The 19,318-nt window shown below is 31.8% G+C and overlaps 1 protein-coding gene across 1 annotated transcript; it reads right to left on the reverse strand.

The window, feature by feature from the left end:
- Nucleotides 1-7,659: 7,659 nt before the first annotated feature.
- LOC134686223 (contactin-associated protein like 5-3-like) lies at nt 7,660-16,067 on the reverse strand. Its single transcript, XM_063545902.1, has 5 exons — nt 15,788-16,067; nt 14,529-14,690; nt 12,167-12,316; nt 11,079-11,507; nt 7,660-8,267 (listed from the first exon to the last, which is right to left on the reverse strand). Exons 1-5 carry the CDS (start codon nt 16,065-16,067, stop codon nt 8,206-8,208), a joined length of 1,083 nt encoding a protein of 360 aa, XP_063401972.1. The 3' UTR covers nt 7,660-8,205.
- Nucleotides 16,068-19,318: the final 3,251 nt, after the last annotated feature.

Genomic DNA, 19,318 nt, shown 5'->3' on the forward strand with positions numbered 1-19,318 from the left:
AAAACAACAACTCAAAAACTAAACTTTGAACATTGGACCATGACAATGAGGTGAAGGTCTAATGACGCCTGCCAGTTGGACATGTACACCTTACAGTCCTTCCATTCACAAATTATACTAGACCTATTGCTTATAGTATCTGAGAATATGGAGTTGACCACCAAAACTTCACCTTGTTCACTGATCCATACAATGAGCTCGAGGTCAAGCGTCTGATGGGCATGAGGACCTTTCAAGGTACGCATATACCTAATATAGGTATCCTATTGCTTATAGTAAGAGAGATTTCAACATTTCAAAAAAAACCTTTTTATAAGTTTTTGAACCATGAAAATGAGTGCAAGGACATTGGATATGTGACTGACGGAAACCTCGTAACAAGAGGCATCTATATACAAAGTATGAAGCATCCAGGTCTTCCATTATCTTAGTTATAAAGCTTTTCAGAAGATAGCCAACGCCGTTGTTGCCGCCGCCGCCGGATCACTATCCCTATGTCGAGCTTTCTGCAACAAAAGTCGCAGGCTGCGACGAAAACCAATAATTAAGCTTTACAATATGTAAGGATCTGGTGTGTTTATATAGGGGGTGGGACTCGCTGTTTATTCATTGCGAAAGGAAATGGAGATACAATAACCTACTATTTATGTGCAAAAAATAAATGACACGAGAACTCGGAAATAAGCAAAAGAAAAACCACCTTAACGACACAAACAGGCAAAATGCATAAATCAATGTGTTCTTATTTATATGTTAGTGGTATATGCATACATTTGTAGTCGTTGTTGGTTTTGACTAGTCAGTTAGTGGCAGTACTCTCAGATCTGTACAAAGTATATTTCTGTTGGTTCCGATGTACACGTATTGTTAGTGATTTTGGTCAAATTTGAAAATATATTTGTAATAATGTGTAAAGTTTTTGTATAATATTGTTGAAAATGCGAATGCGCGTCGATGTTTACAATATCAATCATAAAAGAAAGTAAGATAAAACAAATTAAACTGAAGTGCACTGTTTGGCCGAGTTCATTAATCCAAAAGTCACGATGGTCTCAATTATGAGGATTCATTCAATTAATGGAAGTCGAAAAATCAGTGTCGGACTAATGAGAATCTGAAGATTTAAGACGGTATTTCCAAATTTGATATTGATATATTCAAAATAAATGTGGACAATTTCAAGATTAAAGTTAATAGTTCAATGAGTTAAGTCGTTAGAAACTTCAAAATTAAAAAAAAATCTATTTTAATGAATCTAATAGAATTAAACGTGCACTCTTTTTTTATAGAAATTTTTTGATATTATCAAAATATTCACAAATGTACCGATAAATAACTATTGGCTTCCAAGACGACACTAATTTGCGACTTTTCCTGTATGCAGTGACCTTAACTATTAGACCTCTCGTTATAACTTTGGCCACGTTACAGCACAAGGGTGAGTGATTAAACAATTTAAACAAAAATATACTTGAAGGTTTATAGACATAATATATTCTTAAAAACACGTGTAATACAACAAATCATTTAACAACTGTTTAAGAATATTTTGATTAACAACTGGTAACACATAGATAATATAAAACACATGTCATGGTTCTTTTAATGCATTTATCTTTCACGCTTTCCACTTGCTTATTATTATTTTTATTCTGTCACAAACCGGTTCACTTCGGCAACAACCTTGAACAATTAGTTAGCTTGCGACCAACAACCACTAAATGAAATATTATTTGTCGAGATACTTAAACGGGATATGTTTACCTTCCAGGGGCACATAAGATCACCCCAAGTTTTTGGTGGGGTTCGTGTTGCTGAGTCTTAGTTTTTCTATACTTTGTCTTCTGTACGATTATTGTCTTTTTGTCTTTTTTTTTATAGTAGACATTGCTGTTTTCAGTTTATTTTCAATTTATTAGTTTGACTGTTTCTCAGGTATCATTTGTCCCTCTTTTAATAGATGTGTTATAATATTAATTTAGAATATATGCATTCATCGGTTAGATAATTTCGATAACATCAAAATGTCACGAAACTCTATTTATATAACTCTAAAGTAAACAAATCAACAATTAAAAATTTGTTATTCCAAGATTGATGTTGACAATTTAAATATTGAAGTTTATGATTCCCAAATAAAAGTTGGAAATTTCAATAACAAAAATACAGAGTGTGCGCGGACGCCTACTTGTAAATCCCAACAAGACACTAAGTATAAATATGAGAGTAATCGCAGTTACGAATATCTAGTTTAATTTAAGCCTCTCACAACCAGTAAAAAAAGAATGCAGCTAAGACTGGGCAATTTTGACTGATTTTTTTAGTTCGTTTCTATGTTAAAAAGTGACATCAATGACCGAGGTTAAGGGAAGGTTAGGTTCCCGCTAATCTGTTCAACCAACTACAATCTGTATGTATGTGTCTGTCCTAAATTAGGAGCGTTACATTCAGTGGTTGTTTTGTTGTTGCTGTATTACATACTAGTATTTGTTTTTCATACATAAAAGAGTAGGTCCGGTAAGAGGACCGATTTTGGCCTCAAATTTCAAGTTCATCTGAAAAAAAGATTTTGGACACTTTTTATACACTTAAGTATCTATTTCAGTTGATTCTATTTGTTAATGTGAAAGATTTTAACTGATGTAGTCTTAAAAAATGCTCCGATTTAAGCTTAAATATGAAGAATCCATTAAATATGCAAAAAAACTGTCACTTTTCAGATGTTTTTTGCCAAAAATCGAAGTGACCGGATCCGTGTTCATCCTCAACCTTAATATATGTTATGTATTATGAATACAACTAACATTTCAATATTAAGAATGAACAACAATGCGACCACTTTCATGTAAGACGGAAACCGTCTAAAATTTAACCAAAATGCTAAAATTGTGAAGATTTCAGTAATTTAGCATGACGTAATAATGCTAGTACCCGATATATGTGAATTGTATTGTAAAGAACAGCCCATATTTATGTAGCAGTTTACTTTCCAATAAATAACTAAAAGTTTAAATTTCAACAGTTTTATAAACCTGCTATATTTGGGGCCAAAATGTGGTCTTACTTGACCTACTCTTTTGTACTTTTACTATACCGTTTTACTAATGTTATTATGGGTCCTTCAATAACTGACTACGCAATCTGGGCTCATTGTTGAATACAATACGGTGACTTATAATTATTAATTTCTGGATCTTTTGATGTCTTGTAAAGAGTTGTCTCATTGGCAAGCATACCCGATCTTCTTTTCTTTTATATAATATACAACAGTTGTATACGTCAATTATTCTACTAAAACAAGTGCAAGATCATTATCTTGATTAACAAGATACGTACCTCTGCGAATTGTAATCCAACTCTTTTCAAGTCGTGGTGCCGAGTAGCAACTCCCTGACATATCAAGATAACAAGTTTGAGTATTGGCGTCAAAGTTGGCCACACAACAATTTATCTCCACAGAACATGTGTATGCACAGTTGATCTCTGTTACACCAGATTTACTTTTATATTGGTATCCCTCCCCTGAAACGCGTTTGTTATATTCGATTGAAAAGTAGTTGCCAGAAAGGCCCAACACGAACTTTATTGCAAAAAGTATTAAAATGCAAACATTCATGTTGTATTTCAAAAATTGTTAATGTATTAAACGTTGATGATAATTTGTGTCTTTATAGTTCTGAAATGTTCTGAATTATTTAAAACACATTAATGATTTAAAGTTTGAAGGAAATAATATTGAATTATACGCCAGGCATCACTTGTAAAAATTAATTTAAAGCAACGTTGCTGTTTTCTTATATAAAAAATCCAGTTTTAATTAGATATTCATTTCACTAATTGCGATTGCTAACATATCATTTAAAGAAATTTAATTTTGAGCAAACACGTTATGTTAAATAATCAAATAAATATTCTGGCAAAATATGAAAACAGTGACAAAAGGCCTGATTAAAACTCTAGGTACAAAAAACGACAAACAATTAAAACAGACAGCAACAAATTACTAATGTCTCTCTAAATATAGCTATTTATATTAGAACGCCTACTTTTCACTATTGAAAATGCACGCACAGGAAAAATCTATTTTCCATTAATCGTTTTTTTCCGTCTGAGAGGTCAAATTTGAGTTTTGCGGTTTCAAGTTTGTTTTTTAATATTAATTTTATACAATGTTAATAAAATGCAAAACTGATTTTGATCAATTATTTTTGGAGTCAATTGCATAAAATTGTCAATGCTTGAAACTTCTGTTTGATACGTTTTTTATCAATCAAAAAAAAAATATACAGCTTTATTTCTGACAAAAAAAAGGGTTCGTTTAGAACTTTTGTCTTCTGAAAGAAAGTACTCAATATTGACCATGCTATTTTTCAAGTGCAATTATTACTTTAGGCAATTTCCATAGTCCACACCTCCAGGAATACAGCATGATGATTGTTTCAGTTCAACTTCAAAATAGATAAATTCATAAGACTTTTTTTTATGGATTAATAGTCTAACCATTAAATTGCGTATATGTCTCCAAATTTGTAGATTTGGGCAAATAACTAGACCGAATTTGTACTGCGATTGTACAATCCAAGATGGCGATATACCATCAATCTACCTAAAAAAAACATATAAGAGGCACATTGAAGTCGTAGCACTTTCTAAGACAAAATTTATTGTAAGTCCAACTTTTCACACTTTCAGACTACGAAAACAATATTAGTTTTAGTAATTCTGCTGATAACAAATCCTTACAAACATCAAACCATCCGTATTGGATACACTGGATGACGCTAGGACAAATTGGACGGCACTAGGACAAATTTGAACGACACTAAGAGAAATTGGACGGCGCTACGACAAAATAGGGAGCCAGGATTAAATGGGGTGCCAGGACAAAATCGCACAACCTCGCTTTCAATCATGACTTCAGACGCATGGAATTTATAAAGTATTGTAAAATTATCCCGATGTAGGCAGATGAAAATAAATTCGAGATCGGCAAAGATATGAAGTTTCATTATCATTTTAACCGCTCTAATTGGTTAAAGAACAAGCTTGTGATTATATAATATTATGCTGGACTGTAATCAATTGTGACATACTTAAACTTATAAACACTGACCCATATTCTAAGCATAAGTAATGAAAATCTGAATTCAAACATAGACACAAGAGACAATGACTGGTACCATCTAAATGGTGAAATTAAAGATGGCAAAATGTCAATCATTGTACGCCTCCTCTTATACAATCAGAGCCAATAAGTTTTCATCAGCAATCGGAATTTAGAACGAAATCTCCCAAAACTCTGATTTGATCTGCTTCATAGATTAAACGCATTGCGTGAAAAATATATCATACTCCCTTTGCATACATGACATGTGCATAATAGTTAAATAACAGAAAAGTCTCGTCCAAAAAAAGATTAACTCTGGTCTAGATATTTACATACTTCATGGGTAAGTCCTTGAAGGTGATGTCAAAAAAGATGATTAGACATTCCTTCACCATCATCATGATTATAGATTGAATTAATAATCCCTTTGAGCTCAGTCAGATTTGATCTAAATGCCTAAGTTTTTAAGCTGTAAGCCAATTACTGCAGTTTACCCCTATGTTCTATCTTTACATAAATTTATGGCGGCTAGGGTTATTTTATGAAACTGTTTATAAAACACAAACTTTATACAAGATACCATAAGGATCATTCAAAATAAGTCTGGCTGCAAATGGTTCTGTAGTTTCATAGGAGAAATGTTTGAAATAGTTTACACCGTACAGGTGACGACGACAACGATGAACGATGCAGAAGGACGAAAACAGACACATAGTTAGTCGAAAAACTCACGTTTCCTTTCAGGAAAGGTGAGCTCAAAATGCAAGTTAAGTACCTTGTGTTATATTAAGGTATATCCGACTTTAAAAAAAAAAGAAAACAATTACTTGCAATTACTCTCGTGCATGTTTAGACTATACGAACTCCATTAATTTGGATATGCTTCAGCAGAGGTTTGAGGAAGAGCGACCAAGATCGACACAACTTAAAAGTTTTCCTGAAAAAATTATGAATAAGTGGACCAAAACGATGTACTGGTATCTCCACTGACTACTGATATATTTGTTGTGTTCGTGTATCTCTAGATATCCGTATATAGTGGTCTGATCTGAAACCTTATCAAATTCACCCCCCCCCCCCCCTTTGATTTTGACATTTCAACTAACATATATAAGAAGAAGTGGTGATAGAGTGAAACTAGTTTGACAGAATAATCAACGGTCTTAATTTTATAAAACAACGTAACTTGAAGGACGTTTTCACACGTGTAAACACGTTTGAAAGTAGTTCAATTAAAATGTTGAACACTGTTTATAAAAGAAATCGCGTTTATTCTGGAAAAAAATCACATCTTTGAGTTAACTTTTGAATCTATAGAAAGGAATTCATATTGAACCCGATATTACTCTTTTTGGAGTAAACGAAATTCCCTCCATTACCCTCCGTTACCTTGATTCGCCTCGAGCTCATCGTTATCAAGAAATGAGATTTGAACATTTATTAACTATCGCCTTTATATTTTAATCACCAATCTATTCACTTTAAACAAATATTATAATTGCGATAAGACGTGTCACGGTTATTGTCTATCCCACATTAATGTATTTGGTTTTGATGTTATATTTGTTATTCTAGTAGGATTTTGTGTGATGCTCGGTCCGTTGTGTGCGTGTTACATTTTAATGTTATGTCGTTGTTCTCCTCTTATATTTAATGCGTTTCTCTCGGTTTTAGTTTGTAACCCCGATTTTGTTTTTTTTGTCCATGGATTTATGAGTTTTGAACAGCGGTATACTACTGTCGTCTTTATTTATAAGTTATATCGTTAGTTACTAAACTAACCCCATATGGATCCATGGAGGGTTAGCAAATCCAGAGACCGATGGTATTCATCCTATTTGGTCCGTATGGTTTATATATATAATTAGTAGTTAGCCGTCACACAGATGTATCACACGCTGGACATTGTTTGCAGCGTTTTGATGAAAAATAAAAAAGAAACACACAAAAAATATTCATGAAACCCCTAGGAAATTTACTAACTCCCTACAGACCCCTATGACGGCGTTAAACCAATCACAACTTGATAATATTCCCGCGGTGCTATAAGTATGATTAAAACATGTGCAAGTGGTTTAGTGGTAAGTGCATCGGACTACAAAGGGTTCTGGTTCGATGTTCGGCTTTCCCTTGACACCATTTGCGAGTATGGTCTTGAGGAAACGATGATAGTCTGTCGGAAGGGGACGATAAATGACTGACCTGTGTTAAGAGAGAGCAATATCTCTTGCACATAAAAGACACCCTAGTAGATTTAGAAAAATAGTAGGGTAATGCCGCTACAAGGCAGCACTCGAACCCGCAAGTGGAAAGGGGGTAATATAAGTTGTAAAACCTGTTTCCCAATAAAATAAAATGTTTAAACTAAAAGTAAATACTGGTTTCTTTAAATATCTGCCCATTTTTCAAGTTATGCATTTCAAGCATTGCTCTCAGCAGTAAATCGTTTGCCAGTCTATTTGTTTTCATTACTTCACATAAACCATGTGTTACTGCATTCGTTTATATTACCAGTTAAGTATACTACTAGTATCTATCATTCTGGTGTTTTATTAATGCAATTGTAGTTTAACACTATTCAAAAGTCATAAATCGATTGAGAGAAAATAAAATCGAGGTTACAAACTAAACCGCTTGAAACATCAAAATTTAGCAGGAAATAGGCAATCTTTGTCAATAAAGGTCAGAATCAAACGCATGCGTGGTTTGAACTTACACCTTCAGTATGAACAGGCTCATGTATGGTTGCTGAATATGAATTACAAATACCCTTTGTTCATCAAGGCTCCGCTTATGATAGTTGTCATTGTACATGTAATAAATACATTAAATGCTTAATTATTGAAAAATCCATAACAGATGAAGCAGTTTCACTTGTTGGGCAATTATTTCCCTGTCTTTTATGAAATGATTCAGTTATATCATGTGAAAACATATTCTAAGCATGCACATTTTGAAATAACAGATAGATCAAAAAAAGATAGTGTCCTAAAATCTATATAAACATTATCTTTGAAATGAAGCATGCACAATTGTTCTAAAGTTGACTTGATTGTTGCCAAGGATTGTATTATTACTCCCGACTGCTCGATATAATACTAGACAGTCCCATAACACTCAATTGGGCCTATGAAATGTTCACCTTTTTCCACGGAATGTCCTGAAAAATAAAAACCAAAGTATTGAATAGTGTCGTTTTAATGATTTTAAGATAACTAAAAAAATAAAAAAATTAACAACTGTATAGGCCCCATGGCGTCATTTTCGCACTGTGCGAAAAATAGAATTGTTGCGATTAAAGTTCATTGCAGTACTTGCGAAGAATTTAGCGAAAAAAAAATAACAATTCGATTTTATCAATTTCTTTGTTTTTTTGTTTTTCTTCGAACTTGCTTGATCAGACAATATTCGTTATTCACCTTAAACTCAAACGACTTTGAAAGAAAATCAATATAATTAACCAGTCGAGTGCATTTTATTTTTGTAGGAAACAAAGGACTTATTGGTAAAAGCGTTGATTGAATTTTTTTTAAGAAATGGTGTGGTGAAATGCCATCACGTGTTACCTTAACGATTTATTTACATGTTTGCAACACACGTGTTTCAAGCATATGTTTACGTCGCGACTTTTGTTCTTTTGACAATGTTGCAGAAAAGAAAAGAAACAAATTGCTACAAAAAAATAAATTCAACCAGAAAGAAAAAATCTCTGACTTTTGTCTCTATACTACAATAAGACGGAAAAATACATATCCGAGAACCTTAATTAGCAATTTTACCTGACCATATCGGGAAATAGGTATTTAGTCGGATCTTAACACGTACGTGTGATTTGTTTAAACCGGTTTTCGATAAAAAAAAAAAATATACGAAGAAATGTCAAAATGTTTAGGACTTAACTAAATCCGTATTTCGGTAAGATTGTGCAAGCATGCGATTTTGATTGCGTCTTACACTTTGAAAAGCGAATAATCTGTAACTACTTTATTCAAATATTCTGTAAAAACGTTAATTTTGAGCTATGAAAGTCAAGTGGCTAGAGAATTTTTCCTGAGGAAGTTTTAAAAAAGTGCAAAAAAATATTTGTACAGTGGGTTAGCTTGCATTAGTCTTCACTATCTATAGATTATTAACTTTTGGTTATATTTATAATTCAGAATCATCATTGAAGGTGGAGCGCGATTGCGCAGTTAATTAATTATATGGATGTGCCATTTGTATGATGAGTGACATTCCGTGGTATTATGTGCCAATTCGAAAAAGTTATACGAGAATTGTCTCCCCTTAACAGGTTCATTTTTTTTTATAATTATGTTTAGGTTTCTGATATAATTTTAAATAATTACAAAATGAATCAATGCAATATATTTCAGTTTTTGTTATTGATGTATCAAAACAATTGATGTACGAATATAATTTCATAAATTTGAAACGTTTAAAATTTTTACATACCAATATAAAGAACTTTTTATCATTTTTGAAATAGACTATGAATAAAAAGTGCATGATAGACTGATTGGGAAATGAGCCAGAGTTATCTATTTGTGATCACAGAGAGGGACTAGCAAGCAAATTTTGATTGCAGCTAATTCATTGTTAAACAAAGATCCTCTGTAAACGAATGTTATTTTATACAAATATAAGGACTTAGTTAGCTAAATCTACAAATTTTATTTGAAATTATGAATTTTTATTGCAATAGATTAATATGCTACCTTAATTGTTAAATATGGATCTTGTGTTTCCAGAAGTAAAAAAAATACTGTTAAATAATCCATAATTTTAATCTTTTGAAAGTAAAATGTTAGTCTTTATTTAAAACAATGTAGAATTAAAAAAAAACTGGTTTGTAAAATAATCATAGACAACAATGGGACAAACCGATTACATTTTGTGAAAGGGTATGACAATCGTTAATTGGCTAGACATAATTGAAAGTTGCGAACAATATATTGTCTTAACGAAAATTGTCGCGAAAGAAAATTAATCTAGTGAAAAACCATGCCCTAGTCTATTGCTAAAGATCGTATTTTTGTGGTATTTGGTTTTTGATTAATTCAACGTATACTAAACATCTTCATCAATTCATCAATATTTCATGAACTAATATATATGTATATATTTTGTGTGTGTCAGATAATTGCAGAAATAGATAGCAAGCAACAACAATCTTATGTAAATCAGTTGTTACAATTACCTCATGGTACTCATCGCTATGAAGGACTATCAAACTGATTGGCTACGAATTGTACTTGTTTAAAAAAAAACAATCAGATAATAAATAAGTTTTATCTTTATTGCAATTCAGGGTTAGTTGTTTAATAAGTCGTTTTATTTTTTACCAACACAAAAGATGTGTTGAAAACTAATGTTTACCTATACTGCATTTTGTACACACGTATTTTCCGAAATATATTTTTTTAATTTAAGTTCTAGGTACATTGTAAACCAATAAATAGGTAGTTTCAAGTTAAACATATTCGCCACCCCTTAAATTCTTATAGTATTTTATATTCTTGAAAGGCGCGGAAATAAGTTGGTCTAAAATAAATATGCAGTATTAAAAGTATATTCAGTATACAAAGATTGTTCTACGTTTGCAAATTGTGACTTGAATGGAGAGATACCGGTAGCTCATTGGCACATCTTCCTATATATATACATATTATCTTCTAATTAACTCGTACTAATCGTTATGATACCTACATGCGTTGATAGTTTCACCAAGTGATTAGTTTTAGTAATGTGTAATTTTGGTTTTGCAATACATAGCACAGACCTTTTGTATCTCTTCTGGAAAATATCGTGAAATTATTTATTAAAATCTTCATCTTTAACAATTGTTTATCCTATTTTTTGTGTAATGAAATTTAGACTGCCAAGATTAACATGATGCATCATGAACTCTTATGAAAATTTAATTAATTGTCTGTGGTGATTAAATGTCATTGCTTAGTCCCTTTTTCCTTACCTGTGTCCCCTGCAAAGAAAGCAACTATTGGCAAAGCATCTTTATTTGTAACATATCCTTCATCAGATCTCCAAATGCTATCGTTGATGTCACAATTACAGAGAACGGTGCTCTGTTGACAAGTGTCAGCAATTCCACACTCACAAATCCGCCTTTGTTCAGATCCATGAAAAAATAAAGAAGGTGGTTTGTACTCATTGGCTGCTAAGTAGGCTGTGCTTCGATTTGTCCAGTACGTATTCCACTTCTGATTTCCACCATCCCACATTTGAGCATTAAAACATTTCCAGCGTACAAACTGTCGACAAAACTGGGAGGAATCTATTACTGCAACTACATGCTCGAATGGAATATCATATGTGACGTTAAAACTGTAGGATCCATGTGCCTCATAGCCATGTACATATACATCTCGCTCTCCGTCGTGATCTGGAAACATCAAGAATTCTTTAATGTAGATAATAAACACTTTAAAATACAGCTTTAATGTACTAGATAATGGTTAAACGCGAAAAAGAATAATAATGATATAGAGTTTGGTTTGATTTACTGATTAAAGCATCAAATTTAAATACCAATAACATCTAGATTTAAGCATCTGATAACAATGTTTTTGTAAATTTGTAACCATTTAGAAAACGTTTATCTTATAAGGATCGATAAATTTATAACGGTTGTGTCAGAATTGTAAAGCACGGTAATAAAATTAAGATGTGCTGTCCCGCTTTCTACAGATTCAATCGACTTTTAAAATCAAAACTTTATCATGTTTATATTTATGATATAATTGAAAAAAGGTTTTAAATAATTTTTGGAAACAAAATTCCAGACTTATTTACCAGTAATACATATATTATATTCATAAAAGACAAAAACGTCAAAACAGACACGTGCATAGAAAACAATATGAAAAATAAAAACACAGTATGATGGTGCCAAAGAAAATCATTGCTCAAAAAGGGGAAATTAACAATTTGAGACGAAGGTCCTCCATTTTGTCAAGGATACAATGATCTGGAAGGTTGAAAGCACCTTTTTTTTTTATTTTGTTGGAGAATATCTATCAGAATAATATGTCGGATACATACTTATCACACTTACTCCAACTCCATTTTGCATATTCATATCACAATAAATCTGGACTGCTGGCAGTTGAATACCATTATATGTAACTGGTTCAATAAACGCAGTTTGACTATCCAATAGGCCCTTTGTTTTCCAACTATTGCAGTTGATAGCTAAAACATGATATATTGATATTATTTTTGAGGACATCTTTATCAATACCAACGATCAATTGTGAATCTTGTCTCTTTTATAATGAAGTACGAGCAGAACAAGTCCTTCGTGAATTATGTTTAATATTAATTAGACTCATTTGGAGAAGTTAATTTTTAAAAAAAATGATCAGAGGAAATATTGTATTCGCTTTATCAAATGATAATGAAAATGCACATTAGCGAATTCATTATTTTGTAAGAATTGAATTTAGTAAGCAAACAGTGATGAACATCAAATTAACCAACTTATAATACCTAAACTGCCCTTTAAAGATGCACTAGCTACACAAAATCTAATAAAACAACTCATTATACCTGGAATTCCCTTTTAAGGTACACTAGCTATAAAAAATATAATTAAACAACTCATTATACCTGTAATTCCTGTTAAAGGTACACTAGCTATAAAACATCTATTTAACCATTGAACTCATTATACCTGGAATTCCCTTCAAAGGTGCACTAGCTATAAACAATCTAATTAAACAACTCCTTATACCTGGAATTCCCTTTTAAGGTACACTAGCTATAAAAAAAATATAATTAAACAACTCATTATACATGGAATTCCATTTAAAGGTACACTAGCTACAAAAAAAACTAATTAACCATTGCACTCATTTTACCTGGACTGCCCTTTAAAGGTGCACTAGCTACAAAAAATTCTAATTAACCATTGGACTCACGAGACCTGGAATGCCCTTTTAACGTACACTAGCTACAAAAAATCTAATTAAACAACTCATTATACATGGAATTCCCTTTAAAGGTACACTAGCTACAAAAAATCTAATTAACCATTGCACTCATTTTACCTGGAATGCCCTTTAAAGGTGCACTAGCTATAAAAAAAATATAATTAAACAACTCATTATACCTGGAATGCCCTTTTAATGTACACTAGCTATAACAAAATCTAATTAAACAACTCATTATACCTGGAATGCCCTTTTAACGTACACTAGCTCTAAAACATCTAATTAGACAACTCATTATTCCTGGAGTGCCCCTTTAATGTACACTAGCTATAAAAACTCTAATTTAACAACTCATTATACCTGGAATGCCCTTTTAACGTACACTAGCTCTAAAAAATCTAACTAACCATTGAACTCATTTTACCTGGAATGCCCTTTAAAGATGTACTAGCTATAAAAACATAAAGTAAGACTTTTATTTTGTTCAATCAGTTCAAAACGTGTAAAAGGAGAAAACAATATCGCTTTTAGCAGTCAGTATGGTTTTATTTCGTCAAAACAAGCTTAGATATATTGATGATGAATTACTCATATGCAAGTGAATAATTTGACCTCATTGAATCCTTATTCATGCGAAATTCAATTTAACCCCTTAGTTAGAAATGGATACCGCATGGATTGTGTTCAATTATTTAAAGGAAAGGAATGTCAACATTAAAAGCGAAACAAAGGTAAATCATACTGAATCGATACATAAAAAACTATTTTTCTATAGTAACAAACGATGATTAACATATATCTTTTATTTTATTATGTGAACTTTAATTGACCTCGAAAATTTTAAATGCATGAGTCTGATATCTATGGATACATATGTTTAGATTGCTTGTATTGCATTGCAATCGGAGGTCTTTGGAGTACAACTTGACATTTTTTAATTAGATGGCATCTAGACTAAAATACACATGAAATGAAGCTTCATATTAATGATCCGATATATTGTTTATTTCATGCTTTTTATAATTTGGATAAACGTTCTACATTGTTATATATGAAATAAGAGAAAAGTAGTCAAATCGGTGAAAATGAATACGACAGCTAGTTTCACTTAGAGCTGTATAAATCTTCCCTTCAAATTTGAAATATAAAAGAACATGTATTCAGATCTATCGTTCTATTGTTTGTTTTTAAATTCGCCATTATTTTTATTAAACAATATCGTACATGTGAATACACCTAGAGAAATTAAGAAAAAATAAATCTCTACTTGTTTAATCTTTGTTTAGATTAAAAAAATAAAAAAAAATAAACTCTTTATAGATATCAGACTTAAATTGTACGCCTAATACGTGTTAAGTGTACTAAAGCTAAACAGTGACCTCGGCTGATGTTAAAAAAATTCTATTGAAATAAGATCAATTTCTTTTTTTCGAAATATATGATTCCGTGTTGAATCGTTTTTAATTGCCCACCAGTATCATTGCAACCAAAATGATGACAACTCTCTATAGATGTTACGTTTCCGGCACTTTCAATGGTGGTGTGTCTGTTTTGATGTGTCCTGGTTCTTATCCCTCCATCACATATCTTTGAACACTTACTCCATGGACTCCAGTTAAACAAATCTTCCCGAGCTACAAATGATAACAATATGAAAATTAGATAATCAATTTAAACAAAGTCGAATTATGTAGCTAGAATTAGTAAAAAGTGAGTGTAGGTGCTTAAAAACATTAAATTGTCACGCGTAAAAATCTAACAAATATTGTCCTTTCACAAAGGTTATTTATCAAAATTAGACAAACGAACACATAAAGCTAGAAATAAAATTCCAGTGCAAAGGTTAAAAAGCAACACTTTAAGTTTAAATAATTAAACCATAAAATAATTATGCTATTTGATGGATTTTTGTATAAACATGATAAAAGAAGGACGAAAGTTACCAGAGGGGCAGTCAAACTCATAAATCTAAAATAAACTGAGAACGCCATGGCTAAAAATGAAAAGGACAAACAATAGTACGCATGACACGACATAGAAAACTAACAAATGAACAACACGATCCAACCAAAAAACTAGGGGCGATCTCAGGTGAACCGTTAGTGTGAGCAGATTCTGCGGCACCCGTCTTTTTGCCTATGATATTACAAATCCGGTAAATAGTGTAATTCGGTAGGTCATTGTATAACAAGAATATGTTATATATTCACGTGGGGAGCAGGGTCTACCTACCCTTCCGGAGCAACTGATTTCACCCTTCACGTGTGGAGCAGTATCTGCCTACCCTTCCGGAGCACCTGAGTTCACCCTTAGTTTTTGGTGGAGTTCGTGTTGCTTATTCTTTAGTTTTCTATGTTGTGTCGTGTGCACTATTGTTTGTCTGTTGTATTTTTCATTTTTTTCATTTTTAGCCATGGCGTTGTCAGTTTGTTTTCGATTGATGAGTTTGACTGTCCCTCTGGTATCTTTCTCTTTTATATTTAAATGTGCTAGTAATTTTAGCCTTTGATAACAGAGTATGCGATATAGCCTTTGCTCATTGTTGAAGGCCGTACAGTGATTATTAGTTGTTAACTTCTGTGTTAATTAGTCTTTTGTAAAGAGTAGACTCATTTGAAGGCATACCACATCTTCTTTTTTCTATATGTAATATTAAAAATTTGTATACGTCAATTATTCTTCCAAAAAAAATTAATACAATTTTTAATGTTTTGTTTGAAAAAATACAAACCTCTTCGAATTGTAGTCCAACTCTTTTCATGTTGTGGGGCTGAGTAACAGCTCCCCGACGTATCAAGATAACATGTTTGAGAATTGGCGTCAAAATTGCTCACACAACAGTTTATCTCCACAGAACATTTGTATGCACAGCTGATTTCTGTTACACAAGATACACTTTTATATTGGTATCCCTCCCCTGAAATACGTTTGTTATATTCCAGTGAAAAGTAATTTCCAGAAAGACCGAATGCGAATTTGATTGTAACAAGTATTAAAATGCAAAGATTCATTTTGTATTTCAAACACATGCTTATGTATTGAATGTTGATGATAATTCGTGTCTTTATGTACTTAAATAACAGTTGAAATATACTGAATTATTTATTACAAACTATTGATGAGGTTGAAGTTAATCATATTGTATTATGCGCCAAGCAATATAAGTTGTAGTTAATTTAAAGCAACGCTGGTTTTCTCTAATGTACCAAATCTAGTTTCAATTAGAAACTCCTTTCATTAGATGTGTGTTAACATATTATTGAAAGACACTTAACAATGAGCAAACACATTATAATAAAAAATTATATACTCTGGCATGAAACCATTATATAACAGTGACAAAAGGCCTGATTAAAACTCTAGCAAAAACTCTAACTACAAGCAAATAACACAGAAAGCAACAAACAACTCTCAGACTTAAAAAAACCACTTCCCATAATATTTTTATGACAGTAACTAAACATATTACTGTAAAATCTAATACAGTAAAAACAATAGTATGTAAGTTCAACACTAAATGTCAAAACAAACAGTTTTTTACTGCACATGCCATTCTATAGTCTTAGATTTTCTAATGTAAGGTAAATGCTCACAATACTGTGAATTTTAATTAAGTCGAAGCACATATTTAGAAATATATCCCTCAATAAGCTGTACATTTCATCTTCATGTGTTGACATTAATATCCATCATATGGTAATTTTTATAAATGTCCTGTTTACAATTGTGTGAATTTTCTAAAATATTTAGGATTTTCGCATTACAGGCATACTTTAATCCTGCTGCAAATGTTTGCACCTGTCCTAAGTAAGATATCTGATGTACATAAGTTGTCGTTTTTTATGTAATTTATACGTGTTTCTCGTTTCTCGTGTTTTTTTGTATATGGATTAGACCGTTGGTTTTCCCGTTTGAATGGTTTTACACTAGTATTGTTGGGAGCCCTTTATACCTTGTTGTTCGGTGTGAGCCAATTCTCCGTTTTAAAGGCTGTACATTGACCTTTAATGGTTTACTTTTATACATTTTTATTTGGATGGAGAGTTGTCTCATTGGCACTCACACCACATCTTCCTATATCTATAGACAACCTTTGCCGTATTTGACAAAACATTTTGACAGTTTTGTTGCTCAATTCGCAACTTTGTACATGTTTGGCTTTATAATTATTTTGATCTGAGCGTCAATAATGAGTCTTATGTAAACGAAACGATCGTTTGGCGTATCAAATTATAAGTGTAGTACCCTTGATAACGATTCCAACACGTTCAGACTACGAAAACAACAGGTTGTAATTCTGTTGATGACAAAATCTTTACAACCCTAGCAAATATTCAACCATCCGTATTGAGCCAATTGGGAATGTAATGCCATTAATTGGAAAATTGTGTCGGTTTTGGTGTCAGGCCACCTATCTGTTCAACCAAATTTTGCAATATTCACAGCTTTCACAGCTTTCTAAATATTTTACCTTAAGTTTTACTTCGTGGAAACCAGGCATATCCTGAATTGTACATGTATCAGCATTCTACATGCCAATTTTCATCATACCTTTAAAGCCTTCAAACAAATTAACTTACCTTCAAACAAAGATACTCCAAAAAAAACCTGGTTTTCTAGAAATCTAAAATAAGTATACTATGGAGCGCATTAATCCTCAATTTTAAATGCAAACTCATAGACAAATAAATGTTGACTCAAAATGAACTAGATATATGTCTCTTTCACAAAAAGTTTCATTTCTGCATATTTGTTGGTTAGTTTAAGTAAACAAGGACATCAAAAGCACAATAGGGAGTAATTGGTGGTCTGACATCTTTTCTCACGAAAGGCATGTTGATTTTTTTTGGTGTCTGTGATGTTGATACTTTGTCCAATTGATATGTTTAATTTGGAACAACGGAAGTAAGCAAGCTCATTCATATTTATTTTTATTAACCCATTTATTGACAAAACATCATTGATTTTTCAAACAAGAAAAACGTCAAAGTTCACCTAATAATCAATTGGAGATAAAGGATTGCAGGCAGTTTTGATATTCTAATTACTAGGAAAAATAACGGTGTCTAATATGCAGGAGCTTGGAATATTTATGACATGTGTGAATCAACATTCATGTTGTGTTTTCTAAACAATTTCAGAAAATTGAAAATTAATTAAAAAATGTAAAGTGTTGTTATCAAATTTGATCAAGTTTTTAATTGCAGAGTTGTCTATGTATAGAAATGAAGGAATTCTACGGAAGATATGATAACAAAATAATATTTTCCCCATAATTTAAATAATGAGATTGTCGTACTGGTACGCGATTTGGTCGTTTCAATTTTCAGTATTTGCTTTTTTTCCATGTGTTTAATTATGGCACTCTCAATAATTGGAGGAATCAGATTTACTAGGTAAAGGTGACAAAGCTAATGATGTAATGAATAGGGGGAAACGATCCAAAAAAGTGTCAGAGCTACAATGGTACAGAAAGTATCAAAACGTGACCCTGATCAAAGACGAAAATCATTGCGTATTGATTGGAATAAATCCGGTCAACATAAGTAACTATTTGTGTTATAGAATAATATTGGACCATGAACAACCCAAATAAGAACATAAATAGTGCACTTTTTCGAACAATGAATCAAAACGAAAATACAAATTTTTACCTTTAATGAGAAAAATAGATTAATAAAAGTACATGCGCTATTACTTTGTATCATATTGTAGTATGATTATATTGTAGAGCTAACATTACGTTAATGTACCTTATTTACAAATATTTGCAGTAGTGCAACCTCGATTTCGATTATGACTTTAAAAGCATGAAATTATAACGTTTTGTGTTAATTGTTTTTCAGAGACGTTATCAGGGAATATCGGGGACACATATGATACAATTTTTGTTACAAATTTCGTGTAAAAATTCCACGTTTTTAATCTAAATTTCTCCCGGTGAGGGCAAATGAAAATAAGTTCACAATCGTGAACGGTATCAAGTGTTATGATCATTATAACCATATAATAATATTTTTATTGCATATTTGCTGTAACAATTTACTAAGTTTACAGCTTTAACTTAGTATCCATCGTGTTAGCATACATAATGATTAAGGGAAGCACTCTTTGGCAAGATATTATTTCTTCATAATATTAGTTTTCATAACATAAGTCATTTCATAGAATATATATTTGATAAATTATTGTGATTACACATACATAATATTTTGTTCCTTTTTCTCTTTTTCATAGTACTTTTTTTCCGGAATCAACTCCG

The sequence above is a fragment of the Mytilus trossulus genome, chromosome 10 (assembly GCF_036588685.1).
Source record: "Mytilus trossulus isolate FHL-02 chromosome 10, PNRI_Mtr1.1.1.hap1, whole genome shotgun sequence".
Taxonomy (NCBI): domain Eukaryota; kingdom Metazoa; phylum Mollusca; class Bivalvia; order Mytilida; family Mytilidae; genus Mytilus; species Mytilus trossulus.

Excerpts from the sequence above, each read along its gene's own strand:
- LOC134686223 (XM_063545902.1), bottom strand. The coding sequence starts at position 16,067 with ATGAATCTTTGCATTTTAATACTTGTTACAATCAAATTCGCATTCGGT. Across the intron at positions 14,691-15,787 it reads TTGGACTACAATTCGAAGAG|CTCGGGAAGATTTGTTTAAC; the intron begins GTTTGTATTTTT and ends TATCATTTGTAG. Across the intron at positions 11,508-12,166 it reads AGTTGGAGTAAGTGTGATAA|ATCACGACGGAGAGCGAGAT; the intron begins GTATGTATCCGA and ends TGATGTTTCCAG.